Here is a 24,869-nt window from a genome sequence, read left to right on the forward strand (position 1 = left end):
GTCCGCAGAATGATGTTGTACTCACCCCCTTGTGTCTGCTGTGATGCCCTCAAGCGCCCATCCAACTCAGGGTAGGCCACCGCCAGGATCCGGAACATCAGGGGGGTCATGGGGCGACGGGCACCCCTCCCACGTTGGGAGGCCATCCCCAGCTGAGCCTCTGCCGTCTTCTTGCTCCAGCGGCGAATGTCCTCCCATCGTTTACGGCAGTGGGTGCCCCGTCTCTGGTGGACCCCCAGGGTCCGGACGTCCTTGGCGATGCCACGCCAGATGTCCTTCTTCTGGTGGGCGCTGACCTACATGACATGCACAAGGGAAGAAGAGAAGTCATTAACAACCGCACCGTCAATGTGCGTGGCCCCCCTCCCTACCCTAGCCATGTGGCACATTCATTCACATGCATTAATGTTCCCTGAACTCTGCCCCCTTCCCTCTTCCAACCATCCCTCTCCACCCAGGCCTAGGCCATACAACGTGCTCCCAGTGTACTTACCTGTTGGTCTGGAGGACCGTAGAGTAGCGTGTACTGGGGGAGGACCCCGTCTACCAGTTTCTCCAACTCCTGAGCAGTGAAGGCAGGGGCCCTTTCCCCAGACGCAGCAGCCATCGTCGCTTCCAGACCGAGGTCACAGCAGCACTTGCAGTGTAGGTCCTCTCCTGTCGAAGATCAGGTATCTAGTGATTGAACAGATAGAAAATGGCAGTGACGTCCGCGGCGGTGACGTCCGCGGCGGTGACGTCCGCGCCGGTGCGTATCATCACCGCCGGCGCACTTCCTCATTGGCTCCTGGGACCCATAGGGTCCAATGTAAACCAATGCAGCATTGCGCCGCGGTCTACGACCGCCTACCGCGACGGTGTGTAACGCCAACGCTGTTACCCCACAATCCCATTGTCCCAGTTTAGAGGTCAGGGATCCGCCATTTCAGGGGCCCACATGGCTCCATTTACTTCTGCGTCACACATAGCTAGGCCTACACTCAACACAAATACAGGAAGGATTTTGTGTTTGGTGTTGTGTTCTGTGTAACTGTGGGTACATACCTGGTAAAAAATGGACTTGATCCTCGCTGTTGTCCTTCCTAGGCGCCGTCAGCTGGGACAATTGAGAAGATGGCGGAATCCTCTGGTGTACCAACCGCTGGTGGACCTGTTGACAATGGAGAAGCGACATTTAATCGTGACCTACAGGTTTGACCGTGTCACTATCCAGGAACTATGTACCCAGTTGGAGCCAGACCTGATGTCACCAATCCGCCATCCCACTGGAATCCCCCCTGACGTGCAGGTGCTGTCAGTGCTCCATTTCCTTGCAAGTGGGTCTTTTCAAACAACTGTGGCCATGGCATCAGGGATGTCCCAGCCTATGTTTTCCAACGTGCTGTCCAGAGTGTTGTCTGCCCTGCTGAAACACGTAAGGAGATACATCATATTCCCTGAGGTGGAAGATTTGGCTACAGTGAAAGGTGACTTCTATGCCCTTGGACATATCCCCAACGTCATAGGTGCTACTGATGGGACCCATGTGGCTTTGGTCCCCCTCCACAGGAGTGAACAGGTGTACGGGAACCGGAAGAGTTATCATTCCATGAATGTACAGATGGTCTGTTTGGCAGACCAGTACATCTCCCAGGTAAATGCAATGTTCCCTGGCTCAGTGCATGACGCCTACATCCTGCGGAATAGCAGCATCCCTGAGGTGATGGGTCAACTCCAGAGGCACCGTGTGTGGCTATTAGGGGACTCTGGTTACCCCAACCTTTCCTGGCTATTGACCCCAGTGAGGAATCCCAGGACCAGGGCAGAGGAACGCTACAATGAGGCCCATGGGCGGGCTAGGAGGTTGATCGAACGCACCTTCGGCCTCCTGAAGGCCAGGTTCAGGTGCCTCCATATTACAGGTGGTTCCCTATTCTACTCACCGAAGAAGGTGTGCCAGATCATCATCGCCTGCTCGATGCTTCACAATCTTGCTTTGTGACGCCAGGTGCCTTTTCTGCAGGAGGATGGTCCAGATGACGGTGTTGTGCCAGCTGTGGAGCCTGTGGACAGTGATGAGGAGGAAGCTGAGGAAGAAGACAACAACAACAGGGAGTCAGTCATACAGCAATATTTCCAGTGACACACAGGTGAGAACATTTTCTTTTTTAACATGACATTCACTGTCACACGTCTTACTCTATCCAGTGTGTAATTGAATGGGATTATTTGGTAACTGAGTTGTTCCTTTCCATTATGGTTTCACAGGTGTGGTTACCAACGTGTGTCATCTGCATGCATCCTTCAAGGACTTGTGATGTGTGACATTGGTATGTTGCCTTAACAATAGAAAAAACATTTTGATACTGTCATTGATCATACATTTTACTAAATCATAGACTGACTCCAGAATGTTTTGTGGTTCAAGGGTGTTTATTTAAGTGCTCAAAAATGGAGGGGGGTTGTGAAATGGTGATGGGTGATGGTGGAGGAATGTCCATGGCAGAGTCCAGTCTATTAGTCTCACAGGTGCACTGCCCATCTGGGCATAGGAAGTGGAGCTGGGGCAGTTAAAGTATGGACAGGGTAACAAAGTGGGACGGTGGGGGGACAATCAGGGTGGTCTCATTTCCTGGCGGGGGTCTTGCCATCTTGCTCTGTCCTGTTCCTGGATCTCAGGGACCGCTTGTGTGGTGGTTGTCCGTCTGCAGGGGGTGGGGTGCTGGTGTGGTGGTCCTGTGGCGGGGCGTCCTGTCCACTAGTGCCGGCGGAGGTGGTGGGCAGTTCATCGTCCATGCTAGTGCCAAGGGCCCCTTGGAGTGCCACGGTGTCCCTCAATGTCTGCTGTATGTCCTTCAGCACCCCTACGATGGTGCCCATGGTGGAGCTGATGGTCCTGAGCTCCTCCCTGAAGCCCAAATACTGTTCCTCCTGCAGGCGCTGGGTCTCCTGAAACTTGACCAGGACCATCGCCATCGTCTCCTGGGAGTGGTGGTATGCTCCCATGATGGAGGATAGGGCCTCGTGGAGAGTGGGTTCCCTTGGCCTGTCCGCCCCCTGTCGCCCAGCAGCCCTCCCAGTTCCCCTGTGTTCCTGTGCCTCCGTCCCCTGGACCGTTTGCCCACTACCACTGCCCCCAGGTCCCTGTTGTTGTTGGGGTGGTGGGTTATCCAGGGTTCCCTGTAGTGGTGGACACACAGCTGATTGACCTGTCCTGGGTACGGAGGTTTGGGCCCGCTGGGTGGGTGCTGTGCTGGTGTTATCAGAGGGTGGAAGGTCAGTGTTGGGCTGTGCCTGTGCAAGGGGAACCGACTGTCCTGAGGCCCACGATGGTCCGGGCTGGTCATCAGGCTCCAGTAGGGCAGAGCTGCTATCGTCTCTGTGTGCCTCTTCTGTGGGTGGAGTGGAGATGTCTGGACCCTCCGGTGTGGTGACGGTCCTTTGTGATCCTGCAGGGGCATAAGAGCATGATTATTGCATGTGTGTGTGTCATGGTGTGCAATGGGTGGGTGAGCGTGTACCCCAGTGCTAGCATTCCTGTGTTGGGGCTTGTGTGATGATGGTTAGGGGGTTGTTCTGGGTATGTGCAGTGAGCATGCTTTGGTGAGGGGTGACCATGCTTCGTTGTGTCATGCAGGGCTTGTTGTTGGGATGTGTGGTTTGTGTTCTTAGTACATTAGTGTGGAGTTGGAGTGATAGGGGAGGGTGTGAGGGTTGGGGTGTGTGATAGCATGCAGGTAGGGTGGGGGATCTGATAGTTAAGATTTGGCTTACCAGTGTCCATTCCTCCACCGACTCCTCCGAGGCCCTCTGGATGCATGATGGTCAAGACTTGCTCCTCCCATGTTGTTAGTTGTGGGGGAGGAGGTGGGGGTCCGCCGCCAGTCCGCTGTACCGCAATGTTGTGCCTGGAGACCGCTGAACGCACCTTCCCCAGGTAGGTTGGTTTACCTCTTCCTGATGTCCTCCCGATTTCTTGGGTGTTGTCCCACTGCATTGACCCTGTCGACTATTCTGCGCCATAGCTCCATCTTCCTGGCTATGGAGGTGTGCTGCACCTGTGAGCCAAATAGCTGTGGCTCTACCCGTAGGATTTCCTACACCATGACCCTGAGCTCCTCATCGGAAAAGCGGGGGTGTCTTTGGCGTGCCATGGGGTGGTGTGTGTGATGTGTGAGGTGGTGTATGTGGTGATGAGTGTAGTGATGTGTGGTGTTTTGTGCGTGGATGTTGTGTGGGTGATGGTGTTGTGTGCCTCTGTGTGGTGGTATTGTCTATTCTGTGCTCTCTCTCTGGCCTTCTTCCTGAATTTTTAGTCATTGGGGTTTGTGGGTGATGTGGGTGTGTGTTTTATATTGTGTTGGGTGTGTGTATGTGTATCAGGTGTGTGTATTTCGAAATGTCCAATGTGGCGGTGTTTTGGAGATGTGTGTGTATTTTGAGCGCGGCGGTGTGTACCGCCAATGGAATACTGCGGTTGAAAGACCGCCGCGTGGATTCGTGTGTCGTAATAGCATGGGCGTGTTTCTGTTGGCGTGGAGGTTTTGTTTTCGCCAGTTTAACACTGACCTTTGGTGTGGCGGACTTGTGTGGGTGTCTGAGTTTCGGCGGATTCCGAGATGTGTGTCATAATAGCTGTGGCGGAATTCCGCGGCCGTGGCGGTGTATTGGTGGTCTTCTGCACGGCGGTAAGCGGCTTTTACCGCCAATGTTGTAATGACCCCCTTTATCTGTTTAGACATGATGAGTGCTGCACAAACTACATACCAAATATTTTAAAGGCTCAGCTCGTACACGGGCTCTTTGAGTCAAGCCAGACCATCGACACGGCACTGGTTTGGCCCTCTTCTCCCTGTTACTTTGTTGGCTCGCCTAACTCTGGCCAAAAGTGGCAATGCAAGCTTGAGGATTCTTTGTGGGTTTGAGTACAAAAGTCAGGTTTTCAAGTTTGTTTTTAGACGCCACACTAAACTTCAGGCTGCGTAAAAAAATGCAATTATTCCTAAAGATCTATACCCATGATTTATTGTGTGCTTATACGATGTGTGGGCATAATATTCACACCATCAAGTCCACACACACACATGTGATAATAAATTAATTTGATCAGAGAGTGGAGTAGTAAGCCACAATTACTTTCTGAAAAGAAAATCAGCGTGTCTCAAGTTACGTTGTTTTCCTGTTGGTTAATGCACATAGAAATCGCCCAGAACTCAGATCCCGCAGACCCGGAGGCATTCATGGCATATGTAACGCACACTTAACCAGCCTGTGACCCACGTTTTATAGAGAAGGAGTCTCCAATGGTATGAACACCCGACCACTGCAGGAAAAAACGACATCGATCTTTATACCGTTCAGTAAAGACAAACTTAATCAGTGGGTTTTAGGAGAGCGCTTAGAGTCGCTTTCGTCTCAGCAAGAAACTGATGCCAGAAGGAAAAAGCAACAAAGAACGAAGGTGGCCTGGGAGCAGGGGTGGTTACCTGGCTGGCAGAAGTGCATCCGCTGCTTCCCACCTGCAGGGTGTACAGCTGGGCACACAACCACTCACAGACCCATACCAGGACATGGATCCCACCAAAAGCCTGTCAGGAAATCATTTGCAAAGTTTCTCGCCAGGTGGGGCCAGCCTGCATGCAGCTGAGCCAAAAGCAGCAGCAGTGGTTTGATGAGCAGGACGGAGGGTGTGGTGAGGATCTGGGACCGGCCTATGGTGGCACTGTGTAGAAATAAAAGGCTTCAGGTTCAGCGAGTCATCCCTCCTCCCAGGCTCCCAAAACTTGCTGTCAGCCAGTTGCAAGAACTTGGGGGCGAATGTCATGTAGTGATGCAGGGCAAGGAAGTTAAAACAAGCATTTGTAATGCAGATGGTTTCACACATTTTGACCAAGTTTTCGTCTTTTGGCAACAGCGCCCACAAGCAAAAACAAAAGAAAAAAAAGCTCTAATGAAGTTAGCAGAGCAGCCTGAGAAGATTTAGGGCCCCATAAAGAATAAAAGCAATGCCCTGTGTGCGATGTTGATGTCGTAGGTGCTGGCATGGATGGGCTCTGGAGAGAAAGCTAGAGAGAGAAAAAGACTCTGCGACGCAAGGGCATTTATTTAGTAAAATAGGCTTATTTTAAAAGCGCTTATTTAGTAAAATAAGCTTATTTTAGGAGCAGGATAGAGGACAGCACTGGAATAAAGGCAAAACAAATGTCAGCGACATGGGAGGAGGTGGAGGAGGTGGGAGGAATGGAATGGAATGCTGCAATAAAACACAGGCAGCTACCAGCCTAAAAGGGAGCACCAAAGAAATGTCAAAAATAGTCCTTCTCAGCAACAGATAAAGAAACCAAAGTGATAAGATACAGTACTAGGTCACTGCTTTGAAACAGAAAAAGGAGGGAGAAAAAGGCAGAACTGACCACTAACGAGCAAGAATTTTTAAAGGACAGGGCAACCGCCATATGCAATTGCTTTAACCCACAGTATAAGTATACTTTCGTATACACCAGGTCGAACGCTAACGCTTGACCTAAAAAGTTCACAGCAAAGAATTTCTTGCAGTTGAGGATACAGATCAGACTAGGAAGTTATGGTGTTACCAAACTGGTCAGAGATTCCCCATCATCTTTAGTAAGGCTGAAACTACCTTGCAATTGTGTGTGACGTTTACTAATATAGTAAGCCTAGCTAGCATATTGTGAAAGTTGATTTTAACATATGACTTTTGTAACTTGTGTTTTTATTTTGTGCTATACTGCTTTAAAGGATTTGAATACATGAAATAAAGAATATTGGTAGAGTTGCAGCAACAGTTCACGATTTCGCAAGCTACTTTAAAATAAATCCCAAACCACAGAAAACCGGCGAATGCTTTAACTGTCTAAATCAGCAGTTCTTAACCTTTAGACTTCTGTAGACCCCCACAGAACCAATACTAGAAGCGACTGACCCTCTCCTAAGACATTTCTACTATTTGAACCTCAAAACAATACAAAAGCAGCTACTCGTCAAAATAATATGAACATCCTGCAATATTTTGTTTAATTCCTAAACAAAAAATTCCAAATGTTTAATTTTGATGTGATGGTTGTATCTTCCAAAATGTTGCTTTATTTCTGAAAGACAAAGCAATATCCTAAATTCTAGCATATCACTTGTGCCTTTTTTGCTCCTAATGAATGCTCTCTTTTTGTCAGTGCATACAAGATCTGCTTAATTGAGGCCACCAGTCGTCTATACTAGGGGCCAGATGTTTGACCCACAGTTTTGTGAGTCGCAGTTTACGGCTCATTTGTGAGTCGCAAATTGTGAGTTGCAAAACCTAATGTACAACATTGTACCTCACACTGTTTGCTGTTAGCAATGTGGTCGCAAATGACCTACCTCATTAATATTCATGAGATAGGTCGTAATTTGTGACCCCATTGGGAATGCCTGAACTCACAGTGATGGCGGCCTGCTGGGGACAGCAGACTAGCATGTCTGTGACTGCTTTTAAATAAAGCAATTTTTTTAAATGCAGCCCGTTTTCCTGAAACCACTGGGACCACTGCCTGCTCTGAAAACATATTTTCACGTCCATTCACAAAGGGTAAGGGGTCCCCTGGGGACCCCTTCCTGTTTGCAAATGGGTAACCACCAATTTGAAATTGGTGGTAACTGCAATTATTTTGCGACTGCAATTGCGGTCACAAAACAATCGTACACCCCTCTGCGACTCACAATCAGGAAGGTACGCCCTTGGGATGCCCCTTCCTAATTGCAAGTCCCAAATCCCTATTTTGAGAGTCATTAATTGCGACCGACTTGCAAAATAGGGATGGTACATCATACCTGCCCATTTTACAGTAACAAACGGCAATTTTCCCCGTTTGCGATCACCAAAGGCCTTCGTACATCGGGCCCTAGATTCCTTTTGGTGTACTTGCACTGCTCTCATGAATCAAGATAAGGATACCAACTTAATTTTTAGCTTACTATTTCAAATTCTTTCACATTACTGGGTGTTTTAAAACTTTCAATTATGTTTTTTTATTTATATGTTACCTTTTGAATCTGCTAGAAATATTTAATTTTTTAAGCAGTTGCTGACCCCGTGTGTAGGTTTCATGGACCCCCCCAGGCATCTGCGGACCACAGGTTAAGAACCACTGGTCTAGTTAATCCACACAAAAAGTAAACAAGACCTATGTCATTCTGGAATGTATACTTTCATTGTTAGATAATAATTAGAGGAACTTCCCATACTAATTTGCCACGGGATGTTGTATTCTCAAAATGGTACAAATGGAGGGCCATCTGTTGCTGCTACACTTCTCTTAGCCTAACCTATCCTGTGCCTAGGTATTTTTCTGCTCATTCCAACTCCTGTTTTTTGGTTCTAATTTAAACCTGTCTGAGTTCTGGGTGAAAGCTGGAACCTACTTTTTAGAAACTGTGACTGCAAGTTCAAATCAAATCAATGTTTTTGTACAGGCCTTGAGAGAACGACAACACAACATTTACTGTGTATTATGATACATTCGTTGCTTTGGGAAGATAAAAATCAAAATGTATAATCTGAACACAATTTGTCGAGTATATATGAAATTGATTGCCTGCTTATCTCCCCAATTTTATGACCATTGAGCATCTTATTCAAGAATCATATGCAACCCTTTAGAGGTTGACAAATGAATAAAACAGTCCAGAACTGATTCCTTGCAAGATCTCATACCTTCAGTTTGCCTGCCAGGGACCGTATTACATGAAGTGCCCAAGGGGGTGCAACGGTCGTTTGCGCCCGCTTTATGCGCCCCCTGGGGCACTTTGGTATTACAGAAGGGGCCGCAGACGCTTGTGTGGCCCCTTCCTTAATACCGATAGCACTGACGCACATATAGCGCCAGCGCTATCATCAGAGGTTGTTTCCTCATTTACATGGGGGCATGGCCCCATGCAAATGAGAGGATCCCTTTGTCTCTGTGCCCGCGCTGCATTATAGACATGGGCGCAAAGGCAAAGAAGCTGCCAGGGAACGCACTGACAGTGCACCCCTGATGGCTGACCTCTGGAGGGGAGAAAAGGGGTTCAAGGACCCCCCAGACATCCCCTTGCAGACAGGTGCAGTCCCTCACTGCAACTGCCTTGAAGGGGAACTCTAATCCCCCTTAAAACTGCAGGCAGGTTGCCATCTGCACAGTGAAACACGCAGCGGCTTTAAAGCAGCCACTCTGCTTTTCAAACGAATGCACTGCCCCCAGAGCAGCGCAGGTTCGCGGCTACCCTGGGGTAGCACATTTATGCTAATAGGGTACATTTTCCTTGTTTGCGCCGGGTGCACCTTTTAAGAGGTGCGCCCGGCACAAAGAAGGAAAGTGTGCTATATGTGTGATACAGCCCCAGTTGTTTAGGGCTTTATTAAACTTGATTTATTTTTTCTCTGTTGCATACCCCTGACTGCTATTTGTTTTTGCTAGTGTACCTCTATTGTTTATTCAAATGTATTCTCCCATTTCATTCACAATGTTTGTGACGCAATCCTTAGGTTCCTCAGGAGCAGTACCCTCAATATGCCCACCTTCCGGCAGCTCCGACTCTGTAGAGTTTATTCACCAGAGGTTCGGAGAGCCCAGATGAGGGTAAGAGTTTTAGGGAGGGTGCTGTGGGAAGGGAGATCTGGAAAGAGAGGATCCGATCAGTTAAAACACTTCCATAGCAGTAAACACAGCCTTGCGAGACGGCCGGTTTGCCCACAAAGAACACAAAGCGTGATCTTGAGATCAAAACGCTGTTACACTCTGAACTCTAAGAACATTTGCACCAAACTGTAGCGGTTTCACTGCTGCAGTTGTAGATTACGCAACAATTGCACAGTTCAGGAAAACAAACGAGTCTCCTACATGCACGTAGGGACGCCCACTGCCGTAGCACAGGACTCTGAGGTTCCTGAGGATATGGCAGAGCTGGAGGCTTGAGGTGCTGCTGGAAAATCAGTGCCTTGAAGCGGGCCGCACATGCGACCCTAGGAGTCGTGATAATCCGACCTCAGCAGCAGGCCGTGGCTGCTTTAAAATGCGATTAAGTCAACATGAAGGCCGATTATTACATATTTTGCAAGATGAGCTGTTGCCCAACTATTGCAATGGTTACCAGGGAAGCTGATACTAAAAAGCCATACTGTGATCGAGTCTGGAACTAAAAGCGAAAGCGCACACGCTGTGGTTTATGTGAAATGCACTTACAGGGAACACGCATTGCAACTACAATATAGTTTAATCATTTGTACAGAACCCACTTCCGGCAGTGAGTCACGCTGTTCTATGCATCAGTTGCACGGTATCACAGTCAATGGCAATTTTGTTGAGTATTACCACCACATTCATTTGAACTCTTACCAATTTGCACAGCGTAGCATAACATACCGGTAATGTTGAGGTCACATCAATCATTGCTGAGCGGTGATCAACAACAATAAAATAGCAATGCCAGAGTACTGTTCAACATGTATAGCACGTGACATGGACCCAGAGAGGGACCATGACAATTTGTGCATCATATTGAATGTCTTTCCTTGATTTTGTTGCCCATGTTATTATCAGGTTCATTAATTGCTTTGAGATTTATCATGTTTGATTACTCTCGGAATGATTAAACTAGTAATACTGTATTTTGAAATTATGTTTTTTCATTATTGTAACACACTATCTCAATATTGCAAGTGATACTTTGGGTGACTTAGTGCTGTCAAGGTTCTCTGATAATTACTTATGGATTTGTGAAACTTGGAGTTTTCTTTTCTCTTAGTTGTGCACTCCATCCAGATTTTGGATTTCACATATGAACTTCCTTCTTTTATTCAAACCTGCTGTTATCTTTCATTCCATCCCTGTGTTTTTGACTTCAGATTGAAGGCCATTATTTGATTTTGTGGTCCTTGTCTTAATCTTCTTAATTTACATGAGGTTAATCACAGCTGATTATTTGCCGTATCACATATTTTAAATAGTTGTTTTTATTGATTTTTGGGTTATTAGTTTTGGGAAATGAGAGGTATCTCTAAGACTTCTTTTTTGTATCCAAAGGGGTCAGTTATTCATTATTTACTGTTTTTCATGTTTGCTTTATATTTATGGGGGTATGCCTTTCTAACCTATATCCCTAAACATTAATCCTTTCCTTTTGTTATATGCCACCTTAAACTTAACCCTTCACCTTAATATTTACTGGCCTTTGTCTGTTTTTTATGTCCCCAATTATTGTTTCCTTGTATTTATTATTTATCGATCGTGCTGCAGAAATGCCACTGGACACCAGGCGTTTTTTTTTAATATAAACAATGAAGGGGAGCGACCCATTGGGCAAGGGTCGCTCCCCTGGGGGGGCATTTTTAAGGCCTTTTCTGACCCCCCTTGGGGGCATATAGGCCTATTTCAATTAGGGTGATCTGCCCTTAGGGGGGCAGAAACCACTAGGCTCCAGGGATCTTTTTTTTTTAAAGTTCACAGCTGGGAAAGGGTCGCTCCCCTGTGGGCAATTTTATTTTAAGTCTTTTCTGCCCACCTTGGGGGCAGACCGGCCTACTTTTATTAGGCCATTCTGCTCCCAAGGAGGGCAGACACCACTAGACACCAGGGATTTTTTTTCTTTACTATTTTACGTAAGGGGATCGGCCCCATGAGGGCAGATTATCTTAGGCCATTTCTGCCCCCTTGAGGTCAGATCGGCCTATTTCTATTAGGCCCATCTGCCCCCAAGAGGGGCAGAAACCACTTAGGCACCAGGGATTAGTGTGTGTGTGCGTTTTATTTTGGGGGGCAGCCCCCTTGGGCAAGGGTCGCTTCCCATGGGGGCACCTTACTGTTGGCCATTTCAGCCCCCCTTGGGGGCAGATCGGCCTATTTTTGTAAGGCTCATCTACCCCCAAAGGGGACAGAAATCCCACTAGACACCAGGGAAGATTTTTTTTATAGAGAAAGAGGGTGGGGGTATGGCCATATCCCCACCCCAAATAAATAGGGACAACGTTGTTCTGCCCACCGGTGGGCAGATGGGGCAATTACTCCCGATCCAGTCCTGGGGGTAGGGGCAGAAAGCCTACTAGATGCCAGGGAATTAAAAAAAAAAATAGTAGGGTGGTGGCTACCAACCGGTATGGGCATGGTTATGCCCCCACCCCAACTGAAGCGGGTAACAGTCTTTCAGCTCTCCCCCTGCACACTGAAAGATCTTATCCCAACAGCAAGCAAGAGGACATTTGATTATTTTGGGTTTTGATTTTGCATTTGGGCCACAAGAGCTTGTCTATCGCTCAAAATCGTCCTACTTGGAATGGTGTGGGCTGCACTTTTTGGACTTTGGGACGCTGCCACCTAGAAAAATCTGTGAGACCTAGACATATCTGAAAACTAAACATCTGCATGAGTCCAGGGTGGTGTGCTCCACATGCACCCTGCACCATTTTCTTACCCACAATGCCCAGCAAACCTCCAACTTTGCTTGAAATCAAACATTTTCCCCACATTTTTGTGATGGAATTTTCCGGAAGCTGCAGGAATCCACAAAATTCCTACCACACAGCATTGTCTCATCTATACCGATTTAAATTTGGCCCCAATTGCCAGCCTAATTTTTTTTTTTTAAACTACCCTTTTGGACACACTTTTTTCCCCCTCAATTTCGACATGTATTTGGCTCTTTCCTGTCACAGGCACTTGACCAACCTACACAAGTGAGGTATAATTTTTATCAGGTGACTGAGGGGAACATTGGGTGGTAGGAAATGTGTGCCAGTGTGGTGATCCCACACAGCAATGAGGGGATCCCCTAGGTGTCTAGTTTTTTAAAATGCACAGGTTTGGGAGGTTTTCTAGGTGCCGGCTGAGCTAGAGGCCACAGCTAGGCACTTTCCAAAAGACGCATTAGTTTTAAATGTAAAAATATGATGTGTCCATGTTGCATTATGGTGCGTTTCCTGTTGCAGGCACTAGGCCTACCAACACAAGTGAGGTACCATTTTTATTGGGAGACTTGGGGGAATGCTGGGTGGAAGGAAGTTTGTGTCTCCTCTCAGATTCCAGAACTTTGCAGCACCGAAATGGGAGGGAAAAGTTTTTTCTTTAGACAAATGTTGAGGTTTGCAAAGGATTCTGAGTGTCAGAACCTGGTGAGAGTCCCACGAGCCATCCCATTCTGAATTGCCCTAGGTGTCTGGTTTTCAAAACTGTATAGCTGTGCTGGTTTCCCCAGGTGCATGCTGAGCTAGAGGCTGAAAATCCACATGCACTTTGCAAAAAAAGTCTGTTTTGGGGGGGAAAATGTGATGTATCCACATTGTATTTTGGGGTGTTTCCTGTTGCTGGCACTAGGCAAACCCACACAAGTGATGTACCATTTTTATAAGGAGACTTGGTGGAATGCTGAGTAGAAGAAAGTTTGTGGCTCCCTTCAGATTCCAGAACTTTGCAGCACCGAAATGTGAGGAAAAAGTGTTTTTTGCCAGATATTTAGGTTTGAAAAGGATTCTGGGTAACAGAACCTGTTGCGAGCACCACAAGTTACCCCATCCTACCCCTAGGTGTCTAGTTTTCAGAAATGCCCAGGTTTGCTAGGTTTACCTAGGTGCTGGCTGAGCTAGAGGCCAAAATCCACACCTAGGCACTTTCCAAAAAACACATCAGATTTCAATGTTAAAACGTGATGTGTCCATGTTTTTCTGGGGGGCGATTCCTGTCGCAGGCACTAGGCTCACCCACACAAGTGAGGTACCAATTTTATCGGGAGGCTTGGGGGAACACAGAATAGAAGAACAAATGTTATTGCCCCTTGTCTTTCTCTACATTTTTTCCTTCCAAATGTAAAGCAGTGTGTAAGAGAGAAGTGTATTTGTGAAATGCCCTGTAATTCACATGCTAGTATGGGGACCCCCGAAATCAGAGATGTACAAATAACCACTCCTTCTCAACACCTTATCTTGTGCCCATTTCGGAAATACAAAGGCTTCCTTGATACCTATTTTTCACAGTTTATGTTTTACCAAATGAATTGCTGTATACCTGGTCTACAATGAAAACCCATTGCAAGGTGCAGCTCATTTATTGGCTCTGGGTACCTAGGGTTCTTGATGAACCTACAAGCTCTACATCCCCGCAACCAAAAAAATCCAGCAGACATAACGGCATATTGCTTTCAAAAATCTGCCATAGCAGGAAAAAGTTATAGAAGAAAACGCGGACAGAAATGGCTGATTTTTTCAGCTCGGTTTCAATATTGTTTTTATTTCAGCTGTTATATTCTGTAGGAAAACCTTTCAGGATCTACCTAAATGACCCCTTGCTGAATTCAGAATTTTGTCTACTTTTCAGAAATGTTTAACTGTCCGGGATCCACCATTGGTTTCACACCCATTTCTGTCACTAACTGGAAGGAGGGTGAAAGCATAACAAATAGTAAAAATGGGGTATGTCCGAGTAAAATGCCAAAATGTGTTAAAAAAATGTGGTTTTCTGATTCAAGTCTGCCTGTTCCTGAAAGCTGGGAAGATGGTGATTTTAGCACCACAAACCCTTTGTTGATGCCATTTTCAGGGAAAAAACGCATGCTTCCTTCTGCAGGACTTTTTTCCCATTTTTCTTTAAAAAAATGAAAATGTTGCTGTATTTTGGCAAACTTCTTGGTCTCCTCAAGGGGAACCCACAAGTTCTGGGTACTTTTAGAATCCCTGGGATGTTGGAAAACAATGACAAGAATTTGGCGTGGATAGCTTATGTGGACAAAAAGTTATGACGGCCTAAGTGTGGACTACCCCAAGTAGGCAAAAAAGGCTAAAGCGTGGCTGCGAAAGGTTAAAGTAAGAAAATGCCAACTTATAAAAGTGGCATTTTCAGAATTACAACTTAAAATCTAACTTCACCATAAGTTGTGATTTTAAATAGTAATTCCAGAGACCCCAAACTTTACGGTCCAATCTCTTCACAATAGGAAATTACACTTTTTAAATACACTGCACAGTGGCCTTGGGCTGTCAAGGGCCTACCTTAGTTGTATTAAAAATGAAGATTTTGCCCTGGTCACAAGGTTGACTTGCCAGGTCGACATAACAGTTTAAAACTGGACATACAATGTCAGAGTTGTCATGTTTGAAGGGCTACTTAAGTGTAAGGCACAATCAGTGCTGCAGGGCCACTAGTATCATGTAATTTACACTCCCTGTGCACAAGTAATGCACTTTACCAAGGTCTTACAAGTAAAATAAACATGCTATTTGTGGATAAGCCATTGTTACCATGTTTTAAGCAGAGGGCCTATGCGCTTTAACACTTGTTAGCATTGGTAAATTGCTCAGAGTCCTAAAGTCAGCAAAACAGGAATCCTGACTGCAAAAAAGTCAGAGGAAAACAAGCCAGAGATGCCAGGTCTAACAACTCCTAAGGTGGCCATATTGCGCACAAGGCAGTGTGCATGCTATTTACAAGTAAGACATGTAAGTTTCTTGTTAAACATGTCCTTAAAGTGAAAAGACCCTAAAAGTTATTTTTACTGTTCCATGGAAAAGCATTGGGATACCATACTATGTTTAATAAATGTTATCTCTGGCTAGAAAACAGGTAAAAAATTATTTTTTAGAGTTTTTGAAATATTTTAAGTCAGATTTGTGCTAAATATTCTGGAAATGTGACGTTTAGAAAGTTATCTTTGCCCTGCCTGAAGTTCCTGAAAGCTAAATCAGTATTTTGCTCTCCCACTTCTGCCAGCCAGTAATTAGCATCTGAGTAGACATGAATGAGGTGTGACCCTGCTCCCTGGAGCAAACAATAGGCTAACCTCAATGGGCAGGGTTGACCCATCTGAACCTGACAGAATGTGCAGAGTACAGCTGTGAGAATCCTTTTTTGACATTAAAGTGTCAAATCCTGCTTGAATGTCACATGCTGCTTGACAGGTCTGTTTGTGTTTTTCATAAGACACTTCAAAGGCTTCCCTTGTCAGAGGCAAATGTTAGCTGACACTTACGCAAACCCCTTCTTGTGTCCTCCCGGCCATACAGGCCATATATGCTCTAGTCATAGTGGTCCTCTTTTTGACCTTACAGTAACATTTGAGCACTGCTGACCATGCAACATTTGGGACGCACTTCAAAGGAGGGAAACAGGATACCAAAACAGTTTGCTTGTATCAACAATCTGGTTGTTGAACACTCACCTTTTTTCTATCAGAGGTCTGTCTCTGAGGTTCTTGTGGGAACAGGACATGCCTCAGACTGAATGTTAGTGTTAAATGTGGGAGAGCACTAGGATTACCATAGTACACGCCCCAAACACACTTCCAGCCATCAGAGCCAACGGTAATTGTGGGTGAAAACTAAGGCCATCTTGAAAATGCTTAAGGTGCCCAAAGTGGGTAGGGTTAGCCCTGAAACCTTTATCCCATTGATTTAGGGCATCCCCACAGGCCACACCCACCCATTAGTTCAATCCTGGCATAAATGTGGCATCTCCAGGCACTACTTAAGACACTCCATTACTTGTGGAAAATCAGAAAGGGACTGAACCTGCTTTCTGAGACCTGAGAAAACCCCTAAAGGGCTGGACCTGCTTCCAGGACAAAGATGTGGACTCCAGGGGTCATAGGGCTTACCCCCAGTCAAGCTACAGGGATACAACAAACTACAAGAGGCATTTCCTTCAACTGCCCAGCTGTTCAGTTGCAAACGGACTGACACCCTGTGAGCCTCTAAGTGCCTCCTCTGAGGTCCTGGGGGCTTTAGAAGTGTACTTCTGTGGTGGAGTGGGACTTAAGGGACTAAAGTCAGAAGGTAAAATCTTTGATCAGGAGGAACTGGTTAGTGTATTCGACCTGTGCTCCATCGCTGTCAGTGTCAAAATGCACCTAGGTCTTGTTTTACAGTGACCCTTGACTATCATTGTGCTTCTTGGGGCTATTTCTACTTAAAACTTTAAAAATTCATATCTCTAGATCCTCGTATTGGCTTTCTGTCATTCGGGGTTCCTTTTGCTTACTACATTTTAGTCTATTTTTCTAATTCATTTTGGGATTTTTATTGTTTTGCGTTTCAGCGTTCTTACTGTTTTCAGTACTGGATAAATACGCAACCCATCACCTCTAAGTTATGCCTGTTTGCTTTGTCTCAAAGCTAACAGGGGATTGAGCCCAGATTAATTTAGTGACTTTAATGCTTCCCCCAGACAAGGATTATGATTATTACTTGAGGTAGATAGTCCCCCCTCAACTAATAATCCAGTTTCTTGAATTAGCCATTCATCAGTTCTTTCATGTATGCTCTCTTATGTGTTTCTAATCTTCCTGCATGGCCTTCAAAGATACCCTTCATCTCTATCGTTTTTTTTAGCCCACCCAATTACAGTGCCTTTTGTCCAGTATCTGTAGATTGCAGAGCCTCCATAGTTATCAATAGGTCAGAGTTTCCATTGAATAATCATTTTTTGTTTGCTTGATAACTTTTTTCACCGTTCGACGGATTTGCACAAAACCTTCCATAGAAAGTAGATCCAATTTGGGTTTTCATGGCAAGTTTCATGCATATCTGTCAAGCAAGCCCTAAAAATAGGGTGTCACTAAAAGTGACATTTCCCATTTTAATTCCCATAGGATTCTTTGCTCCATGATACAGAAAAATGGCTGAACACAATTACACAAAACTAGGCATACATAAAAAGAACTTTACACAAGGAAGTGCTTTTACGTGATTTGGTGTAAATCAAGTAATCAGTAATACTTGTAAAAAATTATCATTTAAAAAGCTTCCCACCATGGGCATGAAATCGTATAATTTTAGAGATATTTTGACTGTTAATTTGTGGAGCTTCCAAAGATTCACAAATCTATGTAGGACTCACAAATCCAAGGTAAAAAAATAAATGCACACCTTTGAGCTAAGGAGCTTTTTCCTCCTGTTGTCCATTGCGGATTTGCAGATGTAACTGCAGATTCACCAGTCTGCTGCACAGTGATTGGCTGGTCATCCCAGAAAAACTTCTGTTGTGGTTGTCATTAGCCCGCATGGTGCACTGAGCCCTGTGATGGGAAAATTAAAAAGAAAAAAGGAATAAGGGGACATGTGGCAACGTGGTTCTATCCTGACCCCCAGGCTGTTTTGGGTGTGGGGGGACGTCCTTGGCAATAAAATAAATAGCAAAAAAAATATATATATCTTGGGAATCATGAAACATTTGCTGGATTTGTGAGTATTGAACCCTTTCTCGATCCTGTGAATCCTCCATGGCACAAAAGGATTCATGAATCCAGCACAGGATTTGCAAAACCTAAATTGTTTTTAAATGGGTTGGTTGCATGTGACAGGTTAGCAGCAGTGGCCTTGACACAGTCCAGTCTCTGCTGCAGCCCCTGCTGCTCATGACCCAAGTCCTTGCGCAGTTGGGGTTTGCGACCTCGGGTGGGATGGGGTCCTGCAGGCAGTCCTTGTTGCACATAGCTGTAGGTCTTGCACAGTGAGTATTGTCCAGACTCTGTGGGTTGGGCTTTTGACCTGGCTGCCTATGGCCAACCCTTATGCTCAGACATTGTCCATGTGCAGAAGCGGTTGACCTCCTGTGAGTGGTTGTGGCCAAATTAGACAGAAGGCTCAGCTTTGTCGTTCACCCCATAAAAGGGTGAGATCCTGTGGGTTTGACCATCCCTGCGGATTGGGCTTGGCCACGGGTGAGTCCCTGTGGCCAGTCACCACTGTTTAGAGCTTAAAGCCATGTACATCTTTTGTGGCTGCCATGATTGGTTGCGTGCAGATATTTTTTTAAAATTACAAAGGATAAAGTAAATTATAGTCATCTTTGGTTATAAGGCCTTAACGTGTGTCAGCACCATGTTCAGAGAGCCATGTGGAAAGCAGGAGCTACTGGGCCCAAAAGTGGGGGTTAAGGCCCTTAACTCCTGCAGTCCCGGGTCACGACCTACTATGGATCCTAAGCACTAGGACAAGTACCCCTTCGGCCTTTGACTTTTAGTGGCAGCGTGAGTTGGGCAGCCCAAGGCTTCTTGTAATCATGGCCTCTTTTCATGCACAGTTCTGTGTTAAAGGGGTGTTCCATGGGTTTTGCATTGGGTGTTCCCACACAACACCCATGGAGCCCGACAGAATCTGATGTTCTGATGCATTCACAGATTTGCAAGGTTGGGAATGCATCAAAATTATTTCTCCCCGTTTTATCCTCTTTCTATGTGTGCTGCATTCTGCAGCATACATAGAAGGAGGAAAACACCACATATGATTGTTTATGTGCAGGAAGGTATCCCTTGAGCAATCATTCCTGCAACGCATGCACCCTTGGAACATGGCCGAAGAGAGCCTGTGTTGGCGGTAGGCAGCAGTTTTTGCGCCAGCACTGAAGAAAGTACAGGATGCATCTTATTTCTGTAAATACAATATATCCTTGCACTTTCAAAATTATGTAGCGCGTCACAGCAGGCTGGATTGCAGCATCAAGTTGTGTTGTTTCTTTGTTAATGAGGCCCTGAGTATCAATACGGTGGGTAATAATAACACCCAGGCCCAGATTTCCTAAGTGCTTGTGTCACCGTTGCATCACACAAGGCAACACAAGCCCTTAAATCAGAATTGCTATGCCACGCAGAGTTCCGTAGTAAATCTGGAGTAGTAACTGAAAGAAGCGCAAGTCGCTGCCTTGCGTTACTCTATGATGGGAAGACGTTCCATGGGTGGAGTGTCGGTGTTCCCATCTAGTCATTGTTTCTGGCGCATTCCCAGATTTACTTACATTAGTAAACCTGGGAATGCATCAAAATGCTATTCTTTGCCAGGTGAGGCGTCACGGAGAGAAATACCTTTATTTCTCGTCGTTGTTTCGTCTTCTAAGTGTGCTGCATTCTCCAGCACACATAGAGAGAGGGTAATGACCAGAGGATTGTTTTGTGCCGGAAGGTGTCTCTTCTTGCACAAAAACAATCCTGCCAGTAACATAGGCACACTTGCACCATGGCGCACAGGTGCCCGCTTTGGCAGCCACAAGTGCACCAGTTCAGTGAAAGAGAGAGCAGGAATGCACCATATCTAAATAAATGTGCCACAGTCCTGCTCTCTCCTTTTGTCTTGCTGGGTTGCGCCAAATATTCATAAGATTGGCCCTATGATTTACAGAGTTTACAGACTACGGTCTGAAGTGCAAATATGTGAAGGGATTTTGTGCAACAAAGCATTAGTGTATTGTACTGCATATTTCCCAGTAGATGTCGCCTCTTCTCCACCAACCAAAGAATCTTTTTTCTTTTTCGGTGTATACGACCAGAAACTAAATAATACTGTATAGAATGTGTGGGTAGTCTGTTCCAAGACTGATCGTTGAATGTGGTGGCTCGACATTACATATTGAAATGATAAGGAGCAACAGAAAATTACTGTACATAACATTTCTTCTACCAGAAGACATACATCGGTAGTACCTTTAAATGCTCAGTGCAGAGAAAATCTACATTATAATAAGGAAGTGAATATTATACGCGGTAATTCTACTTGACGTCCTCGGGAGCAATATAACGACGTCATGAGGGGGGGGGTGGATGTCTGTTTTCCGTATGTATTTTTTTTAACGAATAATAAAAACTACAGCAATCAGTTACAAATAAATGGTTAAAAATGAAGCACAGGTAATTCATTGGATACAATAGACACCGAGAAATTAAAAAGACAGTGGTGCAAAAGTACAGGATAAAAGTTTTTAAAAACCCAAAGAGATCAGTAAGATGTCTAGGGCAGCACGCAACTATTAGCAGCCATCTTGTGTGCACAGGCGATCTGCATGGCAGAAAAACGTGAGGCCAACAAGGTGCAGGGAAGAACCCATTGGCGTCGGAGTTAAAAAAACGCGGACAGAGCAGCATCTCCTCTGAAGGCAAGCTTGAGGGGGCCCATGTGGCGAAGAGGTAGGGGGAAAATTGGCAAATAAATCAGTCAGTTCGCAGAAGTATAGTTACTAGGAGGACTTCAGCAGAGGAGCACGCAGCGCCAGACTAGTATTTTTCATTGAAGACAAGAATGGGGAGAGTGCAGGGGCCGGGGGATAAAAGGCATAGGGAGTGTGATAGGGAGGGTGACAGCAACTGCGATAGCGATGACGAAGGTGAGCGGAACGCAAGGACAACACAAGGGCTTTAGTAATATTTACAAAGCCATTCAGGGGGCGATTTGTGCCGCGTGCGTCGCTTTGTAAAGAAATGTAACACACCGCAGCAGCTCGTGCTGCACTTCATTACATTTCAAGCTGTGTGGCAGCCGCGACTTGCCAGGGTTGCAGGGTGAGGGGGGCGTGCCGGGGAGCCTTTGCATGCTCTCTCCAGCCCCGCAACACAGTGCCGGGCTGGAAAGAGCCCTGTGCGCATGTGAGTTTGGCAGGCCCGAGACGGCCGACCAAACATACATGCGCACTGAGGGGAGTGCTCGATGCACTCTCCTCACTACTCGTCACCCCCATGGCCCCGCACCATTCACAACAAAGGTATAATAAACATAGGTTATTATCCTTTCATTGTAAAAGGTTTGCAGCTTCTGCTGCTGACAGGGTGGGATTGGGGGTGACGCTCATCCACCATAGCGGAAGAGCTGCCACATGTGGGTGGAGCATGTGCGTTTGCATGCATCCACCCAAGGATTTTGATGCATTCCCAGATTTACTAAAACTGTGGGAATTCATCAAAGCTCTACGCCTTCTACAGTAAGGCATAATGAGAAATATCTTTATTTCTCCTTGTTATTTCCTCTTTCTATGTGTGATGCATTCCGGCTCACACATGGAAAGAGGAAAATACCTCTACATGTTCAGTAAGGTGCTTCTTCTTTCACAAAATCGATTGTGCCTGCAAAGCAGGCACCCTGACATTAGGTGCATTATGGTGCTAGGGTGCTTGCGTTGGTGCTAGGCAGCACACATTGCGTCAGAGCAAGGAGAGAACAGAAATGCACCATATCTTTGTAAATATATATAAATTCTGCTCTCTCCCTTTTACAAAATACAGTGAAGCTACTTTGTTTGCTGCCCTGCGTTGCGTGAAAGATTAGTAAATATGCCCCTACGTGCCTGGTCCTCACTTCTGCCCACACCTCATTTCCTACACCTATGAGCCCACTATAGTCAGTTCTCACTTGCTACTACCGACCTCCCTCCGCCCTCCCCCACCTCAATCACAACTCAACTGCTTCCACCACCTCACACAACCATCCTTCCTGCCTTAACACTGCTTCTCCTCAGCTGCAGTCCATTTGCCCCCACCTCGTCATTATCCACCAGTGCCACATATACCCCCGCCTCATCAGTCACTACCCATCCGTCCCCACAGCCGTGCCTCACTGTCAGTTGCAACCTGGCCCCTTCTCAGACCCTCCCTCTGTCCCCTTCGCTTGCTGTCACCACCCACATGCGCCCCCACTCCTCTGTCCCATCCCCTCTCCTCCTGCTTTCCTTCCACACTGGTGCCCCAGTTTGTGCCACAGTATACTGCCCCCACACAACCGGCAAACCTGAAGTGAAAGAATCAGCCCAAGCCCTGAGAGCCAGAGACACTCTGCCTTCTGCCCCCACTCCCACTTCTCCTGTTGCCTACCCCTTAAGGTCCCTCCTTCAGCCCTTCTGACACTGATTCCCTCTTATCTGAGACATCCAGGACTCCCCACGCATCACAATCTAACCTGCTCTATGCATACTATTGATTACATGGAAGATAAAATGCCTGACTCCCTCCTGGAGGTTCTTTCTTCACCTCACAGATGCAGCAGAGATACTGAACGCACGCATGCCAACATTTTAGAAGAGGAAAGTGGGAGATTTAAAAAAAAAATAAGGGGGAGAATGTATTTTGTTTGTTGACGTGTATTGTAACAGAGGCAATTTCAGGCAGGAGACAGCCAAAATAAAGCCATTTTGGGCTTAAAAATCTGGAATCTCCCGCCTGAAACGGGTCTATTGGCATGCATGCTCCATCAGCTGCACATTAATCACCCTCCGACTGTACAGATGATGACCCTGCTTGGGCCCTGCACATGCTGAGGGTGAACCAAGAATACAAACAAAATGAATTGCACAACATTTACGTTAAAATGCAAGCAATTCATTTGCATAATTGAGGTAACCAGTCAGAGGACTGGATTAACTAATGCAAATCCCTTGCTTGCATTTTCATTTCAAATGTGTGCATGTATTTTTTGTTAAATGGTCACCTGCACACCAGCCCAAGGGGAGGGCACACAGGCAGAAACAAAAGCCATTGTCTCCCTTTCCCCCCACCCCCCTTAAATCTTCCATTGCCAAGGTCCTGTTGTTTTGGTCCTTCACATGGCTGGAGGGAATCTCCAATCAAGTGTGAGAGGTCAGCACTATATGCTGCCTCAACAGTTAGACTTTTCTCTTGACGGTGGTTCTACAGGTAAAACACTGCTAATTTGTACTCCTGATGCACCAAAGTGTATTCGCATGTTTTAAATTAGACGGCTTCACATCATTTCCCAGAATCCTCTCGGGCAATCACATAGCTCTGGTGTAAGGATCTTCAAGGCTTGAGCCTGGCAGAGAGTGATAGAGATGAAGACCTCATGCTGAGAATAATAGGAAAGTAAACTATGAAGGGTGAAGAAGATAAACGTCAGAAGTAATGTACAGCGTAGTGCAGGCAGACGATAAAGCACACCACCTTTAATGTCGTGCTGAGGGCGTTGGATGAACCTGGGCGGCACTGAGTCTCTGTGAAAGTGGTGACCCATTAAACACCAGAGAGCTGTGTATGTTCCCCTGGAGACACTTTTAATGCATTCTGAGGCAACTGTGAAAGAGAAGCTTCTCTCGTTTTCCATCTTTGAAATCCTCTCCATGTTTTGTCATTCTTTCCCCAGTAAGACCTTCAAGGCCTTCGCTACCACTGAAGCGATCCAGTGTACCGAGATCCTGGAGTACTGTCGGCAGCTGGGACAGGCCGGATATTACATCCCTTCCTTCCAGGTGCCTCCAATACAGCACGGTGGCAATAGACACGCCAACACTCTCCCCTTGATACACCAGCCCTGTGGTACAAACAAGCACCAAACACCATCTTCACCCATATTGTCTCATTATATATAGTGGAAGTGGCCTCTAACACCTCTCCCACCGGAGTGCCACTTCTCTAATATATGACTTCAGGATGCACCGAGTCACTCCTCCCACTGAGACACTAGTGCTATGATATATTAGAACATTGGAATGCTGGGGGCTCCATTGAAAACAATGGAGTGCTGCGGGCTTTTACTGGCCGGTAAAAGCCCGCAGCGTCAACATTCCAATGTTCGCTTTGTTCACAGCAGCAGCTGTGAACAAAGCCTCACGGAGCCCGAGGGGATTTTAATCCCCTCGGGCTCCGTGAACATTATTTTTTTTAATAGAACATTCTGCCTTGAGTGGCAGAATGTTCTAATAGCCTTAGAACCCGCCGTAGCGGGCTCTACCGGCTATTAAAGTCCCTATCCCTTGTTAACTGCCCTCGCCTTCGGCTCGGGCATTTAACGCAGGGAGCGGGCCTTTAATAGCCGGTAGAGCCCGCTACGGCGGGTTCTAAGGCTATAGTCGTACACCAAATATCATCTTCCCCTGGGCTGCATTATACAGTAAGCCAGTGGTAGGTGGTCCCTAGCATTCCTCCCGTTCACCTACTACTATGCAATATAGGACCACAGGGGGGACCCAGACACTCCACCCCTGAAGTATCACCTATAGGTTTACACAAATCATCCACTTCACTCAGTCTGCTTCATTATAATAGAAATCTGTAAGAGGTGACCCTAATAAGCATCCTACAAAGCCCTGCCTCGGTTCCCCAGTCACCCCTCTCTCAACAGTCGTCCAAACGCCATCTTCACCAACCTTCGTATTCTCCCGGACATTATT

At 46.3% G+C, this 24,869-nt stretch overlaps 1 protein-coding gene across 1 annotated transcript in view; it reads left to right on the plus strand.

Annotated features, from left to right (window-relative positions):
- SEC16B (SEC16 homolog B, endoplasmic reticulum export factor) overlaps positions 1–24,869 on the plus strand; it is a 284,826-nt gene that overhangs the window by 133,915 nt on the left and 126,042 nt on the right. Inside the window, exon 15 of the mRNA XM_069231559.1 lies at positions 23,843–23,948. Within this exon, the coding sequence (XP_069087660.1) occupies positions 23,843–23,948 (106 nt within the window). The remainder of the gene's footprint in view (positions 1–23,842; positions 23,949–24,869) is intronic.

This window comes from Pleurodeles waltl, chromosome 4_2 (assembly GCF_031143425.1).
Source record: "Pleurodeles waltl isolate 20211129_DDA chromosome 4_2, aPleWal1.hap1.20221129, whole genome shotgun sequence".
NCBI lineage: Eukaryota > Metazoa > Chordata > Amphibia > Caudata > Salamandridae > Pleurodeles > Pleurodeles waltl.